The following is an 18,917-nucleotide window of genomic DNA, read 5'->3' on the forward strand; positions in this document are numbered from 1 at the left end:
CCTACATAAAGGTTCGTTTCGCTTTTATAAATACCTTTTTTATCATGAACTTTTTAATAGGCTATAGTTAATAGATTTTTAAGAACTCTGCAATCCACGAAAATGTTCAGCTAGGCCTAATAGAATAACTTTTGTTTGTGTAGTCTTAGCCTATAAGACCTGAAATTCCATATTTAAAAATTACCTAATGGATCTGAATAATATCCTATAGGCTACTTAGCTAATATTAAAAATAACAGTAAAAAAAATTATTCTCCATAATATTGGTCTGTTATTTAGCCATGGTTTAGGAAAGCTGATTACTGACATCAGAGCAGATTTACGCGTCAAAATATCATTATCGGGTCATAATAAAAGTAATTAAACGTGACACCACATCAGTATTATCCGAACATGTTAAGTGTAAAGTATAGTCTTTTATCATTTATAGCCTAAATATATTCTTATGTCTGGCGTTCTAGACAAGTAGGCCACAAACTAATTTCGCACGTAAAAACAAACAAACAAGCAAACAAACAAAAGTCAAACATATGCAAAATGATGTTGGATAAGCAGCACCATCATGTAGGCTACAGTACCTGTTGGAACAGCAATTCTACACGGGTTTCTTTATTTGGGAAACTCCCACTCGCGTTCTTCTCGACACTGGATCCCACGGGCCGTGATTTAGAGCAAAAATCTGAAATCACCGTATAGACCTCGAATCTCCGAGGACAACGAGCGTCACTCCACGCGCGTCTATTCCTTCAAGAAAAGCCGACGCTTTGTTTCTAAGATTTTCAGTATAGTCTATTTAAAGGCGGACCTCAACATCTGAACATCTGCTCAATTCACGTGACTCTAAAATGCTAACATCTGTTCAAAATAAGTTTCATTCGTGTGCCTCTTCCATCTGCCAAAAGCCTTACAAGTGGAAATGAACTCAAATTTTTTCTCCTGAAGGTCACTGGGATCTTTATGACGTTTATGTCAAAATGAGAAATGTGCACTATTTAAACCAGGTAAGGCGATTAGAAAAGTTGTCCACAATAAATGATTCCTAAATAATAATCATAAAAAATGTTATGTAATTTGTTTGTATATGTATCTCAAGGGATTTCTATGAAGGCTAGGTTAACATTACAGTTGCTCAGCAAGCATACAGGCCAGCTTCATCCACCCCACCTTCCCATGTCCTGCTGAAGGCAGCTTAAATTTCATAGACATCTGGGAATTCCACACATGCCTCAAAATCCAATTACACACCTTCAAACGTGCACGTGCTTTTATTTCAAATATTCCATGTTTCCAAAATACTTTCCCAGACTTCATATAAAACCAAAGTCAACTGGCAGTTTACTACATATAGCCTACCGTTATTTAAAGCCAAATACACTGTAAAAAGAAAAAGGGGGACCGTTGCCTTAAAATTATCAGAAAAGAAACGTCATGCGTAATTGTGAACTTGACAATTCCAAATAGCCTAACTTAATTTTTTCATTTACGCACGGAGTTTGTTTAGCTAACTTTATATTTTTAAGGCAACGTATTTCGTATTTTCCTTTTTTAAATTATGCCAACTGATCACTTTTTACGAAACATATCCCACGGCCCTTTCGCAGCAATTTTAGCATTTAATTGATCATTCGATTTCATTCAGTGAATTGCTTTTTTTTTATAAATTGCAATGCTCTTATTTTTATTTTTTTTACAAATGAATTTAACCGGACAATAACATCACAACACAGACCAAACTAATGAGTGCCCTTGCTTTTTTCCCTGCACACAGTATTTTTGGAGCAGCCTCTGGCTATACATCCATTTCAGTCCCTGGGGATTTGGCCTTATGACGCACGTGCGTATTTGTGAAGCTAGCTTGATGAAACCGATGATATTTAGTGCAACTGTAAAAAAGAAAAGCAAGAAAAAGTTTTAGACTTAAATATTAGTGGTACATGCCATGAATCCAACCCTGTTCTCTTGTCCCCCCCCCACCCCCCTCTCTCCCCTCTCCTGTCTTCTTTCAGATGAATTGACAGTACATACTGTTGAACCTATACGTCTATAAAGCTTAGAGAGAGTTTAGATGAATGTCAGCCAAGTCCAAGTCATAGAAGCCAGAATTAGTCAGACCTACCGGAATAAAACTTAATATTCCACCGCAGTCTTTTGTATTCGTTAAAAACTATTTAAAAAAAAAAAAAAAGTTCTTATGTGATAATGCACCATTCCCTCTCCAATTTATAGGAGACAATATAGGCTCATTCATATTGATAAAAATTGGTAAACTAAGGATTTTTTAAAAAAAAAATCATGTCAATCAACCCGTGATAATAAGTGCATAACAATGAGTATTTACTGTATTTCCCCTTCCTAAATGTCAACGAACGACGTGAAGGAATTCTTATACTAGGCTATGTAACGTGAAATATTTCTTAAAAGTTCTTCATCTTTATTACAGAAATAAACATTTATTTACAAAAGTAACAAAAAATAAGAATGCATTTCGACACAGGATACATTTGCCTTCATTTCAAATAGTGTGTCATCAATAAATAAATAGAATTGTACTAAAACTTTGTATTTTGCACAGGATTCGAACTAGAGGCTTCATTCCCCGTCTTCTCATCATCAGTCCTTGTGATGCAATTTCACTTTCTCAAAGAAAGCTATGCACAACTGAATCTTCAAAAACAAAAACAAAAACAAAAAACAAACATGCATATGCACACATTTCCAACATTCGTCGTCCATAACACTCGCAAGGAAGTCCATATGCAGCGCACGCTCAACAAATCGCTGTCCGTGGCCTTCTCTCGATAATAGCCATGACCTTTGTTGGAACATTTGTCGTTTTCCCCAAGATTATGTAGAAATCTAGAATTGTGTTGGCGCATTGGTCCTCGTGTTTTCCAAGTTCGTGGCTTTCACCTGCGAATAATAGCATGATTTAGGCGGGACAATATAAAACATTATTTACAGAAACCCCTTGTTCTGAGAAAATTTTAATCGATTGTGGAAATGATGTGCTACAGTAGGCCGTAGGCTACTAGTAGTAAAAAAATTCATATGCATTAGCCTACATAATGCAGTAGCTGTTTAGCAACTTTTTTAGATGTAAGCTACATTTTGACCAATCTTCATTATTTATTTGCGCTATTACCATCTCTAAATAGAGTGGCAGATTGTCTCAAAATAAAGCCATACTGCTAGTAAACAAATCCGATCTGATAACATGCAACATTGGCTTTGCAACGTGTGCCTAAACGTGTAGAATTTAGTTAAAGTTTCATTGTTTACAAAGCTACACCATTAAAGGCGATGGATATTGTGAAAGCGTACCATCTGAAAACAAAAGCAAAAAAAAGTTTCCCTGCGTACTAGTGAGATGCAGACATGGACCAAGCGCCCTCCATCCTCCAAACCGAGAACGCGTAGCTCAAGCGCTCGTGAGCAACATAACTACAACTTGCCATCTTGGAGTCCAGCTCGTCACTCTGAAGAACCTGACAGAGAAAATCGATGTACCTGGCGGCGAGTTTCAGCGTCTGTATTTTGCTCAGTTTATCGGACGGTAAAGTTGGGATGATTTTGCGCAAAGACGCAAACGCTTCGTTGAGTGACTGCGTCCTCTGTCGCTCGCGCACGTTCGCCATCACGCGCTGTGTCTGCAGCTCCTCGAAAGACTGAGGGCTATTGCTGCTGTTGCTAGACTTTTTCCCCCTTTTCCCAAGGGTCGAGCTATCGGAATCCTCCCCGTTTTTCCTGCTAGACCGTCTTTTCCTCGCGCTCCTCTTCGGTGGCCTGTCGGGCTCTCCGTCGCTGTTGCTGAGACTGTCCGCGGGAGACACGGGGGAGCTGGAGGAGTCTCGCGCGGGCTCTTCGGGCATCTCGCTCAAGTCTGCTAAAAGCGCGTGCGGATAGAGACGTTATTCCCTCATGAGGGTGAAATACAATTCCAAGCGTATGTTTCTTATTCTGGAGGAAATAACTAGGTATCCTGGATTCCAGGCAACTTTGAGTTAGGTTGAAAGGGGGAAATTTGGGGAGTTCTTATAGTCTGGTAAAGTGTTTGTGAGAAGAGAGATGATTGGCCAAGAAGGTTTAAGACGTGAGAAGGAGGGTGGGGGGAAATTTTAAACTCAAGATATTTTCCTAGTCAAGTCTGACAGTTCTTTGGTGAACAGAAAAAAAAAACAGCGATTGCACGCTCAACTAACCGAAATGATTCGTTGTGCTTTAATTCTATTTTAAAACAATTAATTCAAAGTCAGGAAATGTTTTAATAAACTCGGTATTTCCTGTGAAATTATAACTTCTTACTCTTTAATTCGGTTATTGGGTCTTTCATCACACGAACATAGCCTATATTACTATTTCAACCAAAATCACAACGATCACAAGAACATTTAGTTTCTAGAACATTTTCTTTTTTAAATAATATAGTCCAGTGAAACATTATACTTAGGCCTTTCATGTCAACAATTTTCAATAACACTATCTGAAGAAACGTGTTTTTTTTATGAAGTAAACACGCATTAGACAAATGTGTATCTGATTTGTGTTTAGAAATTAATTATGAATTAAACATTTAGAACTGTGTCTGAAAATATAAAATATTCAAATAAGTGGAATTCAGACTCAATGTAGTAATAGGCTACCCATGAAATATTACATAGGCCTAATCTCGATTGTGACCGCTTTCACTTGGGAGAACAATTTGAAACCCAAAACCAAGACATAAAACCTAAACATGTTAAGTGTAAATGATCAGAATCGATTTATTTTTAACACATAAATAATATACTATCCACTGTAACACTGCACAGGCTTGTAAGTTAATAGTTTTGTTTATATAAAGTGAACTGATAAACGTTCTCCAGCAGGGGTCGTGATATTCTGGTTGATGTACAGTAGTTTGTTCTTTCCAAAGTTACAAGTGCTTGAATTTAATTGGCAGTGGACTCTCATCAAAGACACAAACTATCTTGAAATCATTCAGAAAAAAAATACTGATCTGGGAGGTTACTTTGTGACATTTACAGGTTATACTTTCACAGCTCACCTGATAATAATGTCAAATTATCCAATTTTAAGGCAGAACAATCTCAAGATAGAAAGTAGAAACAAAATGATATGATCAATAAGTTATAACAACATATGTTTTAACTCATCAAAATAAGTTAAGCGTATTTCAACTCTAATTTATACAAGATTCAACTAATTTTTTTAGTCAGTTTAATGCCATTTAAGTTGATATAACTAAAACATTCAAGGTTGTACTTAAAAATGTAAGGCAGCAATTTGTCATACATTTCCACCCTGTGATGCTTCATGTTCTAACCCAGGGACAACATTACAGAGCTGATAATAACCCACACTTAGATTACAGCCAAGGGGACATATCTTGGTAATGTCCAATATTCACCTCTTGCATAATTTAAAGTTGTTGCACAATTTGTGCGGCTAGGGCGGGGGATTGATAAACATGGGGATTTTGGTTCAGCTCAGTCCAATGTTTGTGCAGTCCTGTTTTAGCTCCCTGGGTCTCTTAAAAGTCAGGTCCTGAATTTACATTATACATCTAACACCACACACGTGGCATATAATCGATTTCCCTGCACAGGACTTCTGAGTGAGTGAGGATTTTGACTTGCACTAAGTATGTGATGATGATTCATGCTCTGACTCAAATAGAAGTCCAATAATCTGATATTTTACAGCTTCTCCCGTCAGGCCAGATCCAGCACTGCTCCGGAGCCAGACCAATGACTGCATCATCATGTATTAGCCACAGTGTGAAAGGAACATCCTTGTCTCTTTGGGCCTTTACTCCTGTCAAGTGCTGAAACAAGCCATCAACATTGTATGTCTAGGTGTTTTAATATATGGAGTAGTTTCGAATTCACCACTACCTCACCAGCAACTGGTCTTGAAGGGGAGGCATAAGCTTTGATTTCGAAATGAATTGAAGGCTCATAAGGGGTTCTGCTCAAGCATATCCATCCCTTTCTCAGGATATCCTAACCAAGTTGTTCTTCTATCTTACATTGTATATTTGGTAGGCCAAACAGGCCGGTAAATCATTTATATGTGGGATAGATAGACAGATAGATAGATAGATAGATAGATAGATAGATAGATAGATAGATAGATAGATAGATAGATAGATAGATAGATAGATAGATAGATAGATAGTTAGATAGACTGTAAAAGCCTTTAAATTAATAATATTTACTTAAAGTCCCCTTGTGGTGAAAATTAAGTTTTTAATGTTAATCACATCAATGCGTGATTGTCAGCGAGTGTATCTCTAAGCTGGTGTGAGTGAGTGGAGGCAGGGATAATTTATATATTCATGCAATATTTATATTCATATTGCATATTCATAGAACTGCAAGCTATTTAAGGCATGAATCATTTTTTCAAGTGATCAAAGTCGAGTTTTAAGGGATAAAATTATTGACTACAGGGGCACTTTAATAATTTTAAGGCAACGGGTTTCCTCACTTTATTCAGTAAATCAACTGATCACTTTTTACAGAGAGATGTTTGCTGGAGGGCTTGGGTTAGCAGTTTATTCGCATTAAAGGCCCTCAGTGAACTAACGCCATGATGAGAGGCCGACTCCAGACATCATATCGGCTCTTGATAGGACCTGTCTGGACCGAAAAAGAGAGCGGATATGGGTGAAGATTAGAGAGGTGAGGATGAATATAAACAGATCTAGTCTGTCTGGATCTGAGGACTGGACTATGAATGAGTGCTTTCAGTGAAGAGGACTGTGCTGGTCTGGATGTGGATAGTCTCAGCCTCAGACGTCACGCCCACAGACCGTTGGCTGAACGTCTGATATGCAAGGCATACAAAACGGAAAACACTTTGGGAGTTTCGAAGTTGTCATCTGATTGGTTGTATCCTACAGGATTTCCAGGAGATGTGTGTGTCGTGTTCTTAGACAGTCCGCCTGGAAACAAAGTCGATCCTCCTCATAGCCATTGTGTTTACAACTGTGACAATGAGTGCTTATCAGGATCAACTAAAAGCTGGATTTTCACAGTTTTGGAAAATTGATGTGCCCTTGTTGCATAAATATTTGCATGATGTAGGGACATCGGCTTCACATTATTATGGCCTCTTGTGCAGTCCTAGGCCAATGAAAGCTGCAATGCAGTCCAGACTGTAAGACTGTATAGGCCTTTATAGAATCCTGTATAGGATTTTGAGCATTATAAATGCAGTTTGCATTCTTCTTGATGGACTAATGAGACCTTAGCCAAACAAGTAAACATTAATTGTTGAAGGAGCAGTTTAAAATTTAGTGCTTACCAACAGGGGTTAAATTGGGATTTATCATGTGGGGGTGCTCTCCCTAGGGGGCTCTGGGGGTATACCCCCTCGTGAAAAAAAAAAAAAAAAAAAACATTAAATAGCACTTTCTGGAGAGTTTTGTGCAAAGAAATGGAGAAATTGAGTATTACATGATATGTGAAAAACTGCAAGGTTAAGAGCATATACTTTGCATTGTTGTAGTATCAACAGGTATTAGGACATTTAGCATTTACATTACTGTTAATCAGTCATCACTTGATTACATATTGTATTACCTTGTTATGATATATAGTGACCCATACAATGTGCCAAACATAATGTGCCACATGAAGAGACAGTGCAGCATATGACAGTAGCAACAGCTGAGAAGATTTGGGTCTGTGGTGACCAGGTCCACCTCACACACACTTCCTTCTCCCATTCTCTCTCTTTACTACTACAACAAAACACACACACTCATCCTACTCTGCATAATTTCTCATCAAGATCAAGACACAAAAATAAAATCAATCTATCCTTGTGGAAAGGTTTCTTGGTAGCTAAATGTAGGTCTAGCAAGTCTTATATTTCTGTAATTCACACAGATCAAACAAAAATATGCCGACTGAATATATTGCTAGTTTATTTTGAGTAGCCTGCTAGCAGTTCTCTCGGCAGTTTGCTGATAATCAGGTGCGTTCAGTAAAATGCTCAAAACATCTCCTGAGAAAAATCACATGGTCAACCTAGTCTTGGTTATTTAATTACCTTGTCATTCAAGGCCAGAGCACATTTTGTACATTTCTGGAACTTTTCCGTGCTTCAACTTCCCGCGCAACTACGAATCTCCCAGGAATATTCATTATATATTGCTGCGTACATTCATCCGTGTCACCTAGATGCGCGTGCGCGAGCGATGCGCGATCATGGTCGACTGACAACGAGATTAAGCAGCTGAACAAGAACACGGCCGTGTTCCGATTGTTCTCAGCTCCGCCGAGACAAAATAGACATGCCATTTCAAAAATCTTTAATTTATTGTCATAAATATGTTTTCAAAAGCATTACTTTCATCAAATTTTATGTGACATAATTTCCAGTAGGCAATTGACTGCAAACAAGCAGGCTTATGTGCCGGGGCTGAGCCCCGGAGAGCCCCGGCCCAATTTAACCACTGCTTACCAGTAAATATTTACAATGACAGGATGAAAAAAGGACCATGAGTAAAGAGAAACCAATGTGTTTAACTCTCCAGGCTATTTCCAGAACAGCTTTTGAATCACCAGCGCCACAACCAAAACGATCCGGGACTGTAACCCTGTTCCCTGAAAAAGTGGAACAAGATGGTGCGCTGCTTAGCGCATTGGGGAACATCTTTAATCGTGACCAGCTGGGAATATTGTGTGTAACACGTCAATAGAATGAGACTTTAAATAGATGAGCCACAGGTCCATCGTCAGGATATTTTGTCTGAAGAGCAGTCCTGGGACATCTTCAGCATGGCAATGCAGCACAGCATCTCGTTCCGCTTTTTCAGGGAACAGGGTTACAGTCAAGGAACCCAAATCGTTCCCTTTCAAAAGCTACAATTGATGCTGCGCTGCTAAGCGCATTGGGAACGAGAATACCCATGCCGCCGTGCTTGAAAGTGTCTGGACCCCTCACGGTTGTGTAGGTGTCCTCACAAGAATGCAAGAAGGTCCCAGACATTAGCTTGTGCTGTCGACTCAAGGACATGAGAGCGAGGACTGGCATGAACATATGTGCGGAGAAAACCAGCCCGCCACATCACAAACAAATTCCAAGGTGGCACCCCTTGCCAGAGTAGTAGAGGAGGCGATCCCCCTGGTGGAGTGAGCCCTTAGGCCCATTGGCGGAACTTGACCTTGCTCCTCATAGGCAAGAGCAATAGCATCCCTGACCCAATGCGACATGGTCTGCTTGGTGGTGCAGCCGCCCCCTCGTTATGGTCCCCATAGCAGATGAACCGTTGCTCTGACTTACGGCAGTGGCTAGTGCGGTGGACGTAGGCCTGAAGAGCACGGACTGGACACAGTCTGTGAGATCTCTTCTGCTCTGCCGTTGTAAACGGCGGAGGGCAGGAAGTCTCGAGAGTGACCGGATGAAAAGTCGAGAAAGGAACCTTAGGCAGGTAGTCAGGATGAGGATGCAAAATCACATTCACCATTCCTGGGGCAAAGTCTAAGCAGGAATGCGAGATTGACAGAGCCTGCACATCCCGATTCTTTTTAAAGAAGTTATAGCCATAAGAAAAAAACATCTTTAGGGTCAGAAGTTTGACAGACACTGACTCCAGAGGTTCAAAGGGGGTCTCAAACAGACCCTCGAGGACTATAGCTATGTCCCATGAAGGGATCTTGGTTCTAACAGGTGGCCTCATTCGTCTAGCCCAATGAATGAAACGAGCGAGCAGAGGATGTCACCCGAGTAGTACCCCGTCAACCAAGGTGTGGCAGGCCGAAGGAGCGGCCACTTAAACCCTGAGAGTAGCGGGGCATGTGCCTGTTGATAATTTTTCCTGCAGGAAATCCAAAAGTGAAGCAATCTGGCAGTTGACCGGATCTGCATTATGTACAACACACCAACTTTAAAAGACACCCCATTTGTTGGCATAACTCTTTCTAGTGGATGAAGCCCTAGCACTTATAATGGTCTCAATAACATCAGGCCAAAGCCCAGTGTCTCTCAATTGGTACCACTCAGGGACCAATCACTAAGGATCCACAGGTCAGGCCTGGGATAGAATATCATGCCCTCCGCCAGTGACAGAAGGTCCCCCATCTCTGGAATCGCCCAAGGCTGTCCCATGACCCTGGCTGTATCCTATTTGAAATGTGCTTAATAATGTGTGCATAATAATTTGTACTGTGCCTAATAATTTGTACTGTGCTTAAAATCTCAGAGTTTAAACATGAACTGGGGCCCAGGTCAGGAAGCACACATTCTGGCTAAACCGATCGTCTGCTAGCTGTCTCACGTCACTGAGGTCAGATAAATCCCATCACACATTGTGTGACTCTGTCACCTAGATATCATCATATAGAGACTGTGTCTGTTCTCCGAATTAGGAAATACAAAAAACTTCCAAACCCACCTAAGGGTAAAAATGTAATTGATGTTCAACAAATAATAAATAGATATAATACAAATGAACAAATGATAAAGCTCGGGTTGCTGAATATTCAATCTCTTACTTCAAAAGCACTTATTGTTAATGATATGATTACAGACTATAACCTAGATGTGCTGTGTTTGAAAAACCAAACAATTACATTACTTTAAATGAATCCACCCCCCAAGATTACGGTTTTAAACATGAACCTCATCTGAAAGGCAAAGGGGGAGGTGTTGCTGTAATTTATAGTAATATTTTCAGAATTACTAAGAAGTCTAGTTTCAAATATAATTCTTTTGAAGTGTTGGTGCTTAATGTAACACTATCGAGTGTAAATAATAAATCACTGCCACTGAAGATTGTTTTATTAATAATCTTCCTGATCAGTTTCATCATCTCAGCAACCCATATAGCTTAGAAGAACTCAATATTGCGACAGAAACTTTTAATTCTCTCTTTTCCAGCACTTTAGATACAGTTGCTCCTTTGCGCTTAAAAAAGATTAAAGAAAATAGTCCAACGCCATGGTACAACGAGCACACTCAGGAGACCTTAAGAGAGCGGCCAGAAAAATGGAGCGCACCTTGAAGAAAACAAAACTACAGGCATTTTGCATTTCATGGAAACAGAGCACGATTGCATACAGAGAGGCCTTAAAAGCTGCGTCTAGATCTTTCTTATTTTTCCAACTCTATTAGAAGAAAATAAACAAAACCCTAGGTATTTATTTGAAACAATGGCTAAACTAACGAAAAATAAAGCTTCAACCCTAGACGTTTCCAAGCAGCACAGCAGTAATGACTTTATGAACTTCTTTACTTACAAGATTGATAATATCAGGGAGAAAATTATAACTATGCAACCGTCTACTACAGTATTGCATAAGGCAGTGCATTGTAGTCTCCCTGACGAAAAATTCGATTCATTCATTGCTATAGGAGAGGAAGAATTTTCTAAACTTGTTAAATCATCTAAATCGACAACATGTATGTTAGACTGTGGCGGGGGAGGCGTGGTTCAGCGAGGTCTGCGACGAGAGAGAGAGTGGCGAGACGAGCGGCGGTAAGTGGGTCAAGTGCAAAATGACTAACACCTGTGTCTCGTTGCAGTAATTGGCGTGGGGAGACCGTATAAAGTCAGACGGAAACCAGCATTCGAGAAGAGAGGGCTGAGGACTCGTGGGGATCGTGGAGATCGTGGAGGAAAGAGGACTGTACTGACGTTGCCGAGTACTTTGATTTGTGAAAGAGATTTATGTTGACGAGCGCATGTGGCGCGAGTGTAATTTGTGTTCAGCGAATAAAATAACCACGAGCCTCAGCCAGCCGACCCCGGTCTCCTTCCTTCTCGCACATACATAGAAGGGAAATACTACACTGGTGCCGAAACCCGGGAAGGAAGGAGAACGCCGCCGCCAAGATGCAAACTCCGTCAGGAACATCGGGAACGCCATTTGCGGACATCATTACATCGCTCGCGGGTCTGCATCAGGAGAACCACCAAGCCCTGCTGGACTTGCGGGCGGATCAGGAAGGTCGGTTCCAAGCCATGATGCAAGCCCAGCAGGCGGACCGCGAGCTGTTCCGGAGCTTGCTGGACCGGGAGGTTCGGACGGAAGGGGCTTTCCCCAGCTCCACTCCAGGCGCTCACATGGCACTCATGAAGATGGGTGCCTCTGACGATCCCGAAGCCTTCCTGGATTTATTTGAAAGAACGGCTGAGGCATGTGAGTGGCCATCGACCAGCTGGCCGGTACGGCTGATACCACTGCTGTCGGGGGAAGCCCAGAAGGCTGCTCAACAACTGCCCGTCCAGAACCTCCTGGTATACGCCGATCTAAAACGAGCCATTCTCCAGAGGGTCGGCCTTAACCCCGAACAACACCGTCAACGTTTCCGTTCACTCGAACTGGCAGAAGTAGGCCGACCCTTTGTCTTGGCGCAGCAGCTCCGGGACTCGTGCCGCAAATGGCTGTTGGCCGGAGGAGGCGGCGCCGAGGCCATCATCGACAAGGTGGTACTGGAGCAGTTCATCTCACGTTTACCGAAGAGGACTGCCCAGTGGGTCCAGTGCCACCGGCCGGCGTCGCTGGATCTGGCCATCCAGCTGGCGGAGGATCAACTGGCGGCGTGCTCCGGGGTCGGCGAACCCTTGCCATCTATTTCTCTCTCTCTCTCTTCCCCTGTCTCTCTCTCTCCCCATTCCCCTAAGCCCGTTCCTGTTCCCAGGACCCGTTTCACCGGACCGCCGAGGGCACCTCCACGTTGGAAGGCTGGAGCAGAGGGTCCAGCCGGGATGCGTGGATCCGTCAGGGGAGGGGGGCTGGGACATCCTGAAGGGCTCGACACGGTTCCTGCGCTCTCCCCACGCCAATTCCTTGACCCGCTTCCTGCCACTAGGGCGGCGGGGAGGCCTGGGCCGGCCTGTTGGCGTTGCGGGGATCCGGGCCATTTCGTGGACCGCTGCCCGGTCATGGAGGTTGGGACATTGGTCCGGATCCCGGACGTCCCACAGGCCGCCCCCGATCAAGCCGGGTTATACCAGATACCTGTGAGTATTAAGGGGGGTACCTATCAGGCCTTGGTGGATTCAGGTTGTAACCAGACCTCCATCCATCAACGCCTGATACAATCCGGGGCATTGGATACGGGCCGCATGGTTAAGGTGAGGTGTGTGCACGGGGATATAGTGGAATACCCCTTAAAGGCCATCACTATTAATTTCAGGGGACAAAATCATTGTGTGGAGGTGGCAGTTAGCCCGCGCCTCCGGCATCCGTTAATTTTGGGAACGAATTGGCCAGCTTTTGAACTATTATTGGGTTGTTTGACAACGGATGTCTCTGGGAAAAAGAAAAGGCGGGGAAGGGGGGCGAGCGCTCAGGTTGGAGAGGCTGTTCCTGGACCCAGCGGAACTGGTTCAGGGGAACCGAGCGGCTTGGCGAGGCTAAACCTCTCCACCCGCGATGACTTTCCCCTGGATCAGTCCCAAGATGAGACGCTCAAACATGCGTTTGAACAGGTCCGTTCCATCGATGGGCAGATCCTCCAACCTGACCGCCCGCTCTCCTATCCTTATTTTGCCATTATTAAAGATAGGTTGTATCGGGTGACCCAAGACACTCAGACAAAGGAAGATACAACCCAATTGTTAATACCACGGGGCCGTCGGGAAATGCTTTTCCAGACGGCACATTGTAATCCGATGGCGGGGCATCTAGGGATGACAGCTACGTTAAATCGTTTAATGACCCGATTCTTCTGGCCGGGCATTCACGAGAACGTACGCAGGTGGTGCGCGTCGTGTCGTGAATGTCAGTTGGTAAACCCACCGGCCGCCCCAAAAGCGCCGTTGCGCCCTCTACCTCTCGTGCAGGTCCCCTTCGAGAGAATTGGTATGGACCTCATCGGGCCATTAGAACGATCGGCACGGGGACATCGCTTTGCGTTAGTTATAGTAGACTACGCAACGCGATATCCTGAAGCAGTGGCGCTACGCACTATATCAGCGAAAAGTGTGGCAGACGCCCTGTTTCGTTTAATCTCCCGCGTGGGAATCCCGAAAGAGATTCTCACGGATCAAGGCACCGCGTTTATGTCACGCACGTTAAGCGAATTATATGAGTTATTGGGCATTAAATCGGTGCGTACCAGCGTCTATCACCCACAAACGGACGGACTGGTCGAACGATTTAATCGCACATTGAAAACAATGATTCGTAAATTCGTACAGGAAGACGCGAAAAATTGGGACAGATGGCTAGAACCCCTCTTATTCGCCGTGCGAGAGGTCCCGCAAGCCTCCACGGGGTTTTCCCCCTTTGAGCTTCTTTTTGGACGTCAGCCCCGTGGGGTGTTAGACGTCCTAAAAGAGACTTGGGAGGACGGACACTCAGATAGCAAAAATGAAATTCAGTATGTCATGGACCTGAGAGCAAAACTCCATACACTGGGGCGGCTCTCTATGGAGAATTTGCTTCAGGCTCAGGACAGACAAAGCCGGCTGTATAACAGGGGAACTAAGCTTCGAGAATTTACACCGGGAGATAAAGTGCTCATTTTACTACCAACCTCCAGCTCCAAATTGTTAGCGAAGTGGCAAGGACCCTTTGAGGTCACACAGCGGATAGGGGATCTCAATTATGAGGTAGTACGAACAGACAGGGGTGGTTCACGGCAAATCTACCATCTCAACCTCCTAAAAAAATGGAGTGAGGAGGAGTCAGTGTTGCTTGCGACGGCAGTGAGTGGAGAGGAGGATCTCGGGCCAGAGGCGATCATCAAAGGGAATTCTCTCGCCCTGGCCCCGGGGGGGGATCACCTCTCGCCCTCGCAGCTCACTGACATCACAAGGTTGCAAAGAGAGTTTGCCGATGTGTTTTCACCCCTGCCTGGTCGTACTAATCTGATCCAGCACCATATTGAGACAGAGCCGGGCGTGGTAGTTCGCGGCCGGCCATACAGATTGCCTGAACACAAAAAAAAAGTTGTTCAGACGGAATTAGAGGCAATGCTGGAGATGGGAGTAATTGAGGAGTCCCACAGTGACTGGGCAAGCCCGATAGTTTTAGTTCCTAAAACGGACGGCTCGGTACGGTTTTGTGTGGACTATCGCAGGGTGAATGCAGTGTCGAAATTCGACGCTTATCCAATGCCGCGGATTGACGAGCTGCTTGATCGGTTAGGTACGGCTCGCTTTTATTCGACGCTGGACTTAACGAAAGGATATTGGCAGATCCCCTTGTCTCCCATGTCCAAAGAAAAAACAGCCTTCACCACGCCGTTTGGATTACACCAATTTGTAACACTTCCTTTCGGGTTGTTCGGGGCTCCCGCCACGTTTCAGCGTCTCATGGACAGAATTCTGCGACCCCATGCTCCATATGCCGCTGCATACTTGGATGATATTATCATCTACAGTAATGACTGGCAGCGGCATGTGGAGCATTTAAGGGCCGTCCTCGGGGCGCTGAGACGGGCGGGGCTAACGGCCAACCCGAAGAAGTGTGCAGTTGGGCGGGTGGAGGTAAGATATCTGGGCTTCCACTTGGGTCATGGTCAGGTGCGTCCCCAAATTGACAAGACAGCAGCAATTGCAACCTGTCCTAGACCTAAGACCAAAAAGGAGGTGAGGCAGTTCCTGGGGCTGGCGGGATATTACAGAAGGTTTATTCCGGACTATTCGGACCTCACCAGCCCGCTGACTGACCTCACTAAAAAGGAGGTACCAGATGCGGTCCAGTGGACGGAGCAGTGCCAACAGGCTTTTACCCAGGTTAAGGCTGCTCTGTGTGGTGGCCCGCTCCTGCACTCTCCTAATTTCTCTCTTCCTTTTCTGTTGCAGACCGACGCGTCGGACAGGGGGCTGGGCGCTGTCCTGTCCCAGGAGGTGGAGGGGGAGGACCGCCCGGTGCTGTACATTAGTCGTAAGCTCTCGAAGAGAGAGACTAAGTACAGCACCATAGAGAAGGAGTGTTTGGCCATCAGATGGGCGGTCCTCACCCTGCGCTATTACCTCCTGGGGCGGGAGTTCACCCTCTGTTCGGACCACGCGCCCCTGCAGTGGCTCCACCGCATGAAGGACACCAACGCGCGGATCACCCGCTGGTATCTCGCTTTACAGCCTTTTAAGTTCAAGGTGATCCACAGGCCGGGGGTGCAGATGGCTGTGGCTGACTTCCTCTCTAGGAATGGGGGGGGGGCTGCAGGCCGGATGGCTCCCCGGCCTGAGTCGGGCGGTGGGGGTATGTGGCGGGGGAGGCGTGGTTCAGCGAGGTCTGCGACGAGAGAGAGAGTGGCGAGACGAGCGGCGGTAAGTGGGTCAAGTGCAAAATGACTAACACCTGTGTCTCGTTGCAGTAATTGGCGTGGGGAGACCGTATAAAGTCAGACGGAAACCAGCATTCGAGAAGAGAGGGCTGAGGACTCGTGGGGATCGTGGAGATCGTGGAGGAAAGAGGACTGTACTGACGTTGCCGAGTACTTTGATTTGTGAAAGAGATTTATGTTGACGAGCGCATGTGGCGCGAGTGTAATTTGTGTTCAGCGAATAAAATAACCACGAGCCTCAGCCAGCCGACCCCGGTCTCCTTCCTTCTCGCACATACATAGAAGGGAAATACTACATAGACCCTTCACCAACTAGGCTACTGAAAGAGATGGTTCCAGAGGTCATAGATCCTCTTCTTAATATCATTAATTCATTTTTGTCATGAGGATACGTACCAAAAACTTTTAAGCTGGCTATGATTAAACTGCTTATTAAAAAAACACAACTTGATCCTACAGAATTAGTCAATTACAGGGCGATCTCAAATCTACCTTTTATGTCAAGAAAGAAATAATATCTGCGAGGATTTTCAATTAGGATTTAGACCGCACCATAGTACTGAAACAGCTCTCAAATCATCACAAATGATTTGCTCTTATCATCCGATTGTGATTGTATCTCTCTATTAGTGTTACTCGATCTTAGAGCTGCATTTGACACTATCGAACACAACATTCTTTTAAATAGACTCAAAAATGATGTTGGCATTAGTGGAATTGCAATAAGATGGTTTAAATCATACTTTTCTGACGGTTATCAGTTTGTAGCAGTAAATGAAGAGATGTCTTATCGATCAAAAGTTCAGTATGATGTACCACAAGGCTCAGTACTAGGACCGTTGCTGTTCACTCTGTACATGCTACCCTTAGGAGATCTCATTAGGAAGCATAGCATTAGTTTTCACTGTTATGCTGATGATACTCTGCTCTATATTTTTTCACTCCCTGATGAAACTTACCAATTCACAAAAATAACGGAATGTATGGCAAATATAAAAAACTGGATGACTAGCATCTTCCTACTACTTAATTCTGAAAAAATATAGATTATAATTATTAGACAAAAAACGTCCTCACATAATAACCTAGAATACTGTCTAACACTTGATGGCTGCTCTGTCAAGTCCTCGTCGTCGGTTAGGGACCTGGGTGTGCTCTTTGATACCAATGTTTCATTTGAAAGTCACGTGTCTAGTATCTGTAAAACTGCATTTTTTCATCTTAAAAATATATCTAAATTACGTCATATGCACTCAATGAAAAATGCAGAAAAATTAGTTCATGCATTCATGACATCAAGGCTAGATTATTGTAATACTATTATGGGTGGTTGCCCAGCACGCTTAATAAACAAACTACAGCTGGTCCAAAACGCAGCAGCTAGAGTTTTTACCAGAACCAGGAAGTATGACCATATTAGCCCGGTTCTGTCAACACTATATTGGCTCCCTATTAGACATTGTATACATTTTTAAAAATTGCTGATTACTTACAAAGCACTAAATGGTTTAGTTCTGCAGTACTTGAGCGAGCTCTTAACACATTATAGTCCTTCACTTCAGCGCCTGGACACGACGACAACACAGTTCTGAAGTGTCAACTAGTCTCTCCCCTGTGAAGGCCTCCTTCCTTTTACCTCTGTACAGATAAAATGTTGTCGGGATAATTCCAGTTCGCGTGGCTATGCAGACGCGACAAAAATGTATGTATTATACATTTTTAAGGCCAGACAAGTAGCTTGTTGTGGGTTGATTTGTGAGGGACTATACGCCTGCGCACATATATATTCAAACGCACTTACCTATCGACTGAACATGTAATGCGCATGTGCGCTCCACCTGCGTTTTCGCGGGTTTGCGTTTTTGAGGTTTGCGCAGAGAAAATGGATAATCGTTTTAACCTTCAAACCTATTTAACTTTGTCCTAGAGCTGTGGTAAAGCCTAAACAATCTGTTACGGTCATTTCTATTATCACTGTAAACCTGCTTGAAACAATCCATACTGTTAAAAGCACTTTATAAATGAAGGTGACTTGACTTGATTTAATACCCACGCAGAACTGCTTGGCAGAAGTTTACACGCTGCCAGACTCTCTGAGTGTGGTATCAATTTTAACTCTTCCTTTTAAGGGGATATTAGATGTTCCATTCCCTGGATGACAGCAGGAACCAACGGAACATCTAACATTTTGCTGGAAACCGCTGCCCACCGAAGCACCAGAGCCGGTGGGGATGGAGAGGTTTTCGTGGGGGTAATGAGGAGGGGGGATCAGAATTTGTACGGACTCATTTGGACCATCAGGCTCGGCTATGCGATTCAGTTCGCCCGGCGTCTCCCCATGTTTCGGGCCATTCACTCCACTACAGTGAGAGCAGCCGATGCCAATGTCTTGCTTGCGGAGATCGCAGTCCTACTGGCGAAGGACGCGATAGAGCCGTTCCCTCCAGCTGATATGAGGTCAGGGCATTACAGTCCCTACTTCATTGTACCCAAGAAAGGCGGTGGGTTACGACCGATCTTGGACCTGCGAGTCTTGAATCAGAGCCTTCACAAGCAACCGTTCAAAATGCTCACGCAGAAACGCATTTTCGAATGCATCTGTCCCCAAGATTGGTTAGCAGCGATCGACCTGAAGGACGCGTACTTTCATGTCTCGATTCTTC

At 44.0% G+C, this 18,917-nt stretch overlaps 1 protein-coding gene across 2 annotated transcripts; it reads right to left on the reverse strand.

The window, feature by feature from the left end:
• Nucleotides 1-2,400: 2,400 nt before the first annotated feature.
• twist1b (twist family bHLH transcription factor 1b) lies at nucleotides 2,401-4,000 on the reverse strand. Of its 2 annotated transcripts, none has more exons than XM_077209188.1 (2): nucleotides 3,508-4,000; nucleotides 2,401-2,910 (listed from the first exon to the last, which is right to left on the reverse strand). In XM_077209188.1, the coding sequence occupies exons 1-2, from the start codon at nucleotides 3,867-3,869 to the stop codon at nucleotides 2,907-2,909; spliced, it is 366 nt and encodes a 121-aa protein (XP_077065303.1). In that variant the 5' UTR covers nucleotides 3,870-4,000; the 3' UTR covers nucleotides 2,401-2,906. The 2 variants fall into 2 exon arrangements, with proteins under 2 accessions (XP_077065303.1, XP_077065302.1); XM_077209187.1 differs by having other exon boundaries at nucleotides 2,786-2,910; nucleotides 3,322-4,000.
• Nucleotides 4,001-18,917: the final 14,917 nt, after the last annotated feature.

The sequence above is a fragment of the Siphateles boraxobius genome, unplaced genomic scaffold, assembly GCF_051911475.1.
Source record: "Siphateles boraxobius isolate OS27281-9 unplaced genomic scaffold, OSU_SipBor_1 12, whole genome shotgun sequence".
Classification (NCBI taxonomy): domain Eukaryota; kingdom Metazoa; phylum Chordata; class Actinopteri; order Cypriniformes; family Leuciscidae; genus Siphateles; species Siphateles boraxobius.